Raw genomic sequence first — 8,415 nt, forward strand, 5'->3', positions numbered from 1 at the left:
TCATTGAATCGTAGGCGAAGTTACCTTAAAATTTCGTTTATTTAATACGGTATACAGTCTGCGATAATTTCGTATATCTCACTGTCGTCGAACGATGCCTAAGATCAGTAATATGTAACTCATTATATCTCTATGATACTTGATACGAAGAAAACGATGCGTGTGGTATAATAAAATGTCGACGATTATTTTTTTAACGTATACGTATTCGTAATTGAGATGGCAGTTGTTGTCGTTGCTATTTGCAATCTGTCTAATAGTATCAAATCGTGAGCCTGTTCGTTGGTCTAAATATTTGTTGCGTGTCTTAAGAAATAATTATACAGGATGTTTTGGTCTCAGTGCATACATGCATTTCGTTTTCAGATTTGAGATCCAAGAATGTTGTAGTCAATAAAAACGATGATCAGATTTGTGAAGCTGAACTCTCCGACACAATTGAAATTCGATATTATATTTCTCTGTTTGAATAAAACACTTTTTATGGATGTTTATTTTTAATATTTTGAAAAATTATTGCACGAACACATTGAGACCAGATACACTGTATATTTCAACCTTACATTCTATTAATTATTCTACGTTGATATGGATATTATTTGATAGTTGATATTAATATCGTTATCTCATTAATGATATTATATTTCTTTTGTTTTTGGTCCACAGCTAATTGGTCATCTTAGAGTTTCAAGTTCGAAATGGTCCATTACAGGTGTTGTCTTCTTCGTTTTCTCTTTTTATATACAATAATTGTCTATGATTTCAATTGATACATGATATGTAGAGCGTCTCCATCAAACTAACTCTGCGAAAAGCGACAAAACCAAAACCACGAACGAAGCTGCCTGTCGCGTGGATCCGTTGCAGGCGTCTGCATCGTTGCATGATTGAACGCAACCTCGAACGTATCTATAAGTCACGGATTCGTTAGAATTGCAATTCGAGAGAATTTAGTTCGGTTAAAAATAATACAGTGAAAGGACAATATGTTTTTAATCCATTATTGAATTCTGTAGATTTCCTTAATTAGGAGAGTGTCTTCATAAAAATTAAGATCGCTAGAGGTATTCGATTTCAGGTTGGCATAATTCCTGCAACGTTCGATAACAGAGGAAGAAAGGAAGCGGAATAGATTTCTCGCTGAAACTCACTTGTCGTCGAAGTAGAACCCTCCGCAATGCGACATTCTTATTATTTCCGAGTCGGTCGTCAAAGTCCCGCTGTCCAGAGCACAGCTTCTCACCGTCAAAGAGATTCCAGACTCGTCTAATCAATCGACAATTACAAATCAATGTTTCCGATCTAATCTGTTACGCTTAAAATTCAAAAAGATAAAAGAAAAAAAGGAAATTACAAAACGGTTTCTAGTATCGCGTCGTCTCGAGCGGACATTCAATTTCAATTCAGTTTCAATTTCAAGCTGAAAAACATTCCGATAAATTTGATTCCTAGCGAGACCAGAAATGTCGTGCAATTAATTCCAATTCTAATTACGACAAAGGCGTCGTTCGTTGGATAAGGCCACAACGGCGCCAATAGTTGGTCTCGCTCTCCAGCGTCGCGAAAACAGTGCCTAATTATTTCAAGCGGTTTGCCTAACCCTTCTCAGCGCCAAGATCTTCGGCGGCGAGCGCATTGTGCGCCCTCGTAGCGAGCCATAGTGTATTCAGGGAACACGCAGCGCCGAAAGGGGTTAAGTAGCCACTTGGAAAATCACAATAGGAGGAAGTTTTTACCGTATATGCCCGCTATTTTGATGCACGCGGTCGCAGGGAAGAGACCATCGCGGCCTTTGCGTCCTCCCATGCACGGCGACTCCAAGAAAGCGAGGCTTCCGTTATTGTGAAACGGGTCGTCGCAGGGCTTATTGTCGCCGTCGATCGACACGCACTTGAAGCAGTCAATGGCCCAGCCTGACACCGCCAGAACAAAAAAGAAGGAAGGGTGTTACCGCTACCTTCTGTCTGCCATCGCCATCGTACATATTCGTAATATATCAATGGCTGTCTGGGTCTGTTAGCAAATCTCGGACAGATTTATCAAGTAGAATGCTTGGCTAAAAAAAAGCTCGGAAGATAGTAGATTCGAGTCTCAAAATATTTTTATCGAATTGGATTATTTCAGTAGATTGGACACTACTAGATTTTCAAATTTATCGTGACGACAATGGGGTGACGTAGGAGTTAGGAGTGCTTGTATTAGTTAAGAAACAAGCCATCATCAAGAAACAGGAGATCCACCTGTAAGAAATTGGCGGATCCCCTGGAATTGATCTTACAAGCCAAGGACGTATACAATGGAAACGAATTATAAATAATATTCGCTGGGAGTTGAGAAACAAGCCATCATCAAGAAACAGTAGATCCACCTGTAAGAAATCGGTGAATGCCCTGGAACTGACCTTGCGATACGACGAGAAGTACGACGAGCCCGAAAGAGACGATCCAGGCGCACCTGACATCCATCTTTCCCCTTATCCGCGCTCGCTTTTCCCAGGATGCAAACGATCGTCTGGCTGCCGTCAGCTGTCGTACGCCCGGGGCTCCGAGTCGAGTTCCTCCAGCGTGTTCATGTCAGACGGGAAAAAACGATGCCGACTGAAACGATCGGCGTCCTCGGGGACGTGGATCGAACCGTGTCATCCGTCACCAGCGACAAATCCATACAGAAGACTGGCCTGTTCCTCGAGACGATGCTCGTCGACGCTGCCCCCCGCGTCCACGGCTCTTCGACGCCAGTGTTTTGCCAACTGGTTGCCTGGGCGATGATTCGTCGCCGTTACGCTCGTTTTACCTTTCTGGAATTCTGGGGGGTTGATCGATGATCAACTGGATCACTCGGCGAACCCTAACTCAGTCCTCTGGTAGGTTCGGAGGGACTCTGGCCAGGGTGAAAGCCTGGAACTAGAACAGGCTGGTATCGCGTGACTCCATTAGAGTGCTCTAATTCTCCCCAAGAGCTATAAAATGCTAGCCCTGTGCACGCGAATTGTGGGCGCAGTTGCGAATCGGTAGGTGCGTAGTTGCGTGAGGCGTGTTTAGCAAACGCTTGGCTGTTTCTATCAAGCAGTGTCTTCTAATTTCGAGGCGATGGTCTCGTGCTTGGGGAACGGGGCTGGTGTCGGCGGGTACTTTTGCGTGCTGTCGTTGATCGAGCGAGGAGGTAGACTGCTGGTTATTCTTTTCGGTGCGTAGTTGTTGAGCGATGGTCGAGTTCCTTAGCCAAGTAAGACAAATTTTGTTAATATACGTAAGGGAATTTGTATTTTTGATAGAGTATGTGTCCTTGAGTCTCTTTAAAGTAGGCTAGTCCGGTTAGAAAGAAATATCAAAAATCGTCCATCGAGAAACTATCTATTGGGCTGTCTGGAAAGTCCATGCCGATTTTTAGTAGGCGGTACAGGTCTGAATATATCGGAATGGCTGAAAACAAATAATATATGTACATTCCTTAACAGGTGGAAAAGTTGTGGAACAAAATGGTACATATATCATTCAATATACATCAAAAATATACATGAAAATTCAAATATGCCTTTGAATTTTTCTTAAAAATAGGCATGAACTTCCCGGACAATCCAATATTTTAATGCAACAACAAAAGTTAGGCGTTATTCAATTATTATCGTTTTATGGTTCAATTCTTGCGTAATTTTCCTGCCAAGGTACATGCGAATTCTATGGCCACCATGTATGTCCTCAGTGATCGTTGCATTATTATTAATCGTCCCTCGGGACCGTGCCCCTTGCTACGCTCAATTTAACTTAAGATTTGATCGATGCATAGTTCAAGTACTATCAATTATCAAGCATAGTTCAATATCTTCATTAAACGTTCCGTGAATAAAAGCAAAAACTAAATACAATCACTGCACGAAATTTTTAGATAACACTTTCTTCCCGCGTTTTTTTATATATTATTTTTGATATTTAGGTATTCAACATTATCCTCGATCCAGGTCGAACGACGATAACGTGTGCCGTGTTAAATAATAACGTTCACGGATTTCACTAGTTACTCGTTCCATCGCGGTAGAGATAATTGCAAACGAACGTCGGCAGGTTTAATGTCAATCGCACGTCCGAACCGTACCAGTCGGTAAAATAATTTCGTTAATAATTTCGTTCTACTGTACAATACGCATGCATGGCGCGAGCGTTTACGGGTACGTCCCATAAAAAGCAGCATCTATACAACTAGTATCGTTTAATATTCACCGCGTTACCTTGTCAGAAACGAGGTGGCTCGGAGCAGAAGCCGTTGGACTACGTCTGGGAAATAATCGGATCCGTGGGAACGCGGAGCACGTCGAGGCGTATTCAAAATTCCGCGGGTCGCGCATGCGCATCGGCTCGCGGGCCAATCACCTCTTCGCCTCGGAGCGGCCGTCCGTCTCTGTCGTAGCGACACTGCGGGTACACGATGTGATAGTATTTTTGGAAAAATGTGTCGGTCTTTCGCGCACTCATGCGTCCGGTTTTTCACGTGAGCCCGCCGCGACCACCGAGTGTTTTATCCCGTGCCTGCCAACGCCTCGGGTTGAGAATAATGGGCCAGTCGTCGAGCAACACCGGGCACAGCGGTGAGTGTGTCGATTTTCTTTACATCCGTGTTCGTAATTGCGTGTTGTCGGCCGCCCCGACGTTTTTTCGAGTCGCACTGCACGCTTGACATGTGTCAACTGCGAGGGCTCTTGACTTTCCTGCCAGCTCCTGCGCAAGTTTCGTTGACTTTTTTCGTGGCATTGCGTCGTCTGGGACGTGAACCTTTCGCGACGTTGACCGTGTGTTTTTCGACGAAACGAACGCTGGACTCTCAGCCGCGGCGCTACGTCGAACCGAGTCGGTTTTGAGGTTATGTCGACAGAGGTATCGTCGACGTTAACCCTCGCCGCGATCGACAATTTTTTCGTTCTATCGGTGGCTAGCGGACCTGAAGGCGATTTTTTTTTTCTCTCCCTCTCGTTCCCTCTGGAAATATCGAAAGTGTTACTTTTCCCCGATGAAAGTTTGTAGGATGCTTACGATGAGAAGTTTAGTCGGTTGGGTGGACGTTGCGTTGTGGTTTTTTTTTTGCTCGATATACAGAGCGATAGAATGGACGTGATTCTTTGTTGGTTAAGTTCGCGGCTGAGCTTCAATTTATTTGTAATATATTGGGCCAGGACCGGCTTTACCGGGAAAGGGAACGACGCACTGCGTCGGGGCGCATCTTGTCAGATGCCGTGACGAGAAAAAATGATTACGAAATGTCAGGAGTTGGTTGTTCTTTCTTAATTTCTGGATGGAAATTCTGTCGAACGATTTCAAGGGTTACTCGCCTCCTTTGCAATCCTTAACAATGGTGCTTATCGGTAATAATATAATTTCATGTATAAATTTGCGTCCACGAGTGTGTGCTTATAAGAGAAAAGGAAACGTTAAAAGAGGTCATATCGTGAGCGTAGCTTTCCATGCAAACTGATAAAGTAGAGAATGATAAAATTATTAACGTGCTTTGCAGCTTCGAAGCAGGGAGAATAAATTCTTACGAGTATCGTGCCTACGATTTGACAATAATTTTTGCAATAATTCTGTCGTCTAACGATATCATATCTGATTCAATCCATATTATTTCCAATTAAAATTCTTAGGTTACATTCATTTTTAATTTGTAACGTGCGGTGAAGGGGGCGTCTGAATTAGTAGTCGTAAGAGGGCGCTGGTAACCCTAGCGTCGTTCCTGGTCTGATTCTCCTGAAGAGGGCCTGCACCATTGAAATTGAAATATAATTTTCCATATTTCTCGAAGCCAACAAAATCTACGATTTTTACGCCGTTTCCTCTAACTCGCCGTTCGTTTTAAAACGTATTTGAAACTTATTCTACTCGTCTATTTCATTACTTCGATTTGTGTTACCACGAATAAAACTCGAGTTGAATTGTGATTCATATTACGTCGCTGCAGTGACGCCAGTGGAGTGCACAAGGTAAACGGTGATCGAGGTATCGTTTCTGAATTTTACTATGTTGATAACTCGTGTTTTCTCGTTGGTAGCCTTGGTTCGAGATTTTTTAATTCGACTCTAATCTCGAACTTCTACGTCGTTGGAATCACGCCATGGAATCTTTATCACTTTTTTAATTTCTTGAAATTTCTCTAGTCGAATTATCGAAGTTTTTACGTAATTGAGTAGAGATATCGGATCTAGAAGATGAATACGAACGGTTTCCTCCTAGTAGTAGTATTGATTGCAACGACTGTAGAACTCGAATGACAAAAGAGTGGCAGAGTGTAATATTCGCTTATTAAAACTTGGAATGAAGGTGGAAAGGATTCAGAAAATTGCTTCAAAAATGATTTATTGCTATTGATAGTAATGACGTCGTGAAACGTTTGAAATTTAATATTTAGTTTCTACTTTCTACCATCAGGACTATACTTTTCTTTCTTACCGACGCGCGTTCATGCGAGTGGCCGTACACGAGCGCTATCTATAACGGTGAAACACTTGTATCTTTGTCGGTAAAAAAGGCTCACGTACTTCGTAATGGTTCGCAAAGGTGCAATCGAGGAAATATTCAAACGTTACAATAATAATTATAAAAAATAATAGTTTGGTCATACAGAAAACGGAATATACAATGTCATCTATTATTTTCCTAACTTTGCCTCGCCGATTGAAGGATCCAGGGGCACGTCCGTTTAATTATCCCATTGTGTGTAACCAAATAAACAAACACAAACATATCGCAAGCGCGCAAGCCATAGAAAATACTTCGAATTGAAAATATTAGAAATATCAGGAATAATTGAAAAAACAAATAATATATATATGAAAACGGGGATTCAGATGGGCTAGCATTTTTATTTATGTTTGTTCAGGACAGTTGCCGCGAAGTTCGACAATTTTTCTGGCAAACAACGATTAATTAGCCATAGATCTGGATGGTTTTCGTGAACTGAGACCGTTTCCTTCCGTACAAATATTTTGCCAGCTGCATTTCTCGCGTCCTCTGGCCGAGGAACACCTTTCGATTTCGTTTCGTATAGGCGGGCTTGCAAGATGGTCCGTGGTAAACGTGGCGCAGGTACGCGTACCTCGGCATGGGCCACAGATGTTATTGTCATATGGCAGACACACGGCTCGAAGGATTCGGACCCGTAAAACCGCAGCTACAGGTCCACAGAAATCCTTCTGCGGTGGCCAGTCGTCATTCATTATCTAATCGACGTCACGCGAACAAACTTCGTTTTTTTCCCATCGAAATGGTATCGGTTAATGCTTCTCTTGGTGGAAATGATCTACGCGTGTCTTCTCGTCCTGTGGTCGAGCATTTTATTCTATTTTATGGCAATTTTCTTTTTTAAATTTACAGTTTTATATTAGATTCCTCAATTTAGATATCGGAAGCAGATTTTTCGTATCAGATTTGAATATCGAGTTCTTCTAACTCGGATTTTTATTTTAGATTCTTGGATATAGCACGAGCAGGTATTATAACTAAGTTATTATGAATAAGTGTCGTAAATATAAATACGTATAAATATTTATAGTGGGCTGTCTGGAAAGTCCATGACGATTTTTAGTAGGCGGTACAGGTCTGAATATATCGGAATGGCTGAAAACAAATAAAATGTGTACATTTCTTAACAGGTGGAAAGGTTGTGGAACAAAATGGTACATATATCATTCAATAAATATACATCAAAATTCAAATATGCCTTTGAATTTTTCTTAAAAATAGGCATGAATCTTTCCGGACAACCCAAACATAAATAATATGTGTTTATGAATGTGTGTAATTATATGTGTATGCTAATTGTATTGGATTCGTGCAGTATACAGATATATCTGGCTCGTTTCTTAACTGGAGGCGCATGGTTGCTCCGAAGTGAATAGCATAATGCATCAACGACCTAAAGACTCCATCAGTCATACTCGTAAATCTCGACGGAAGTTTTTACTTAGTTCCCCCGACTTCCTGGTGCAGCAGTCAGCTGCGAAACTTCCCCTTGCCAGTTAATAACCAAGTTTCCGAAACTTCTGTTAGCATTTAATTTTCGCTCGAACAGCTTTCGAAGTTCCTCCAGCTCGCGGAAAGTATGAAAAATGTACGCTCGTCGTCGCGCGACTTCTCGTTAACGATTTTCCCAGCTGAAACGTAAATCGAATTAGGCGACACGAGAGTGGAATCAACAGAGTTCGCGTAACATATTTTATTCGGAAGGATTCAGGAAAATGGTTCCAGAAATGGATCTTTTCTGTGTCTTGCGAAAAGGGGTTGGGGACTTTCCTCGTTTCGAGAGGAAGAAGTTTCAAGGGTTCAAGAATTAAACGCTTTCCTAGTTCCAAGAAAAAGAAATTTCTCTAGTCTTTCAGAAAATAGTGCTTTCTTGGTTCTAGAATAAAAAGTTTCCATTGGTTCAGGAATT

At 41.9% G+C, this 8,415-nt stretch overlaps 2 protein-coding genes across 4 annotated transcripts in view; one reads left to right on the plus strand and one right to left on the minus strand.

The window, feature by feature from the left end:
• LOC128875402 (protein neuralized) overlaps positions 1 to 8,415 on the plus strand; it is an 87,312-nt gene that overhangs the window by 1,889 nt on the left and 77,008 nt on the right. Inside the window, exon 1 of one of the 3 annotated variants that reach the window (XM_054120947.1) lies at positions 4,446 to 4,582. The exons of the other annotated variants lie outside the window; for them this stretch is intronic. Coding sequence (XP_053976922.1) covers positions 4,468 to 4,582 — 115 coding nt within the window. The 5' untranslated portion in view covers positions 4,446 to 4,467. Of the gene's footprint in view, positions 1 to 4,445; positions 4,583 to 8,415 lie in introns of those variants that run through there. 3 annotated transcript variants of the gene reach the window in all.
• On the minus strand, positions 36 to 4,361 carry LOC128875408 (uncharacterized). Its single transcript, XM_054120955.1, has 5 exons — positions 4,226 to 4,361; positions 2,402 to 3,216; positions 1,737 to 1,913; positions 1,152 to 1,266; positions 36 to 909 (listed from the first exon to the last, which is right to left on the minus strand). Exons 2-5 carry the CDS (start codon positions 2,463 to 2,465, stop codon positions 795 to 797), a joined length of 471 nt encoding a protein of 156 aa, XP_053976930.1. The 5' UTR covers positions 2,466 to 3,216; positions 4,226 to 4,361; the 3' UTR covers positions 36 to 794.

This window comes from Hylaeus volcanicus, chromosome 4, assembly GCF_026283585.1.
Source record: "Hylaeus volcanicus isolate JK05 chromosome 4, UHH_iyHylVolc1.0_haploid, whole genome shotgun sequence".
In the NCBI taxonomy this organism is placed as follows: Eukaryota; Metazoa; Arthropoda; class Insecta; order Hymenoptera; family Colletidae; genus Hylaeus; species Hylaeus volcanicus.

Excerpts from the sequence above, each read along its gene's own strand:
- LOC128875408 (XM_054120955.1), bottom strand. The coding sequence starts at position 2,465 with ATGGATGTCAGGTGCGCCTGGATCGTCTCTTTCGGGCTCGTCGTACTT. Across the intron at positions 1,914-2,401 it reads ACTTCTCGTCGTATCGCAAG|GCTGGGCCATTGACTGCTTC; the intron begins GTCAGTTCCAGG and ends TGGCGGTGTCAG. Across the intron at positions 910-1,151 it reads GGGTTCTACTTCGACGACAA|ATACGTTCGAGGTTGCGTTC; the intron begins GTGAGTTTCAGC and ends CGTGACTTATAG.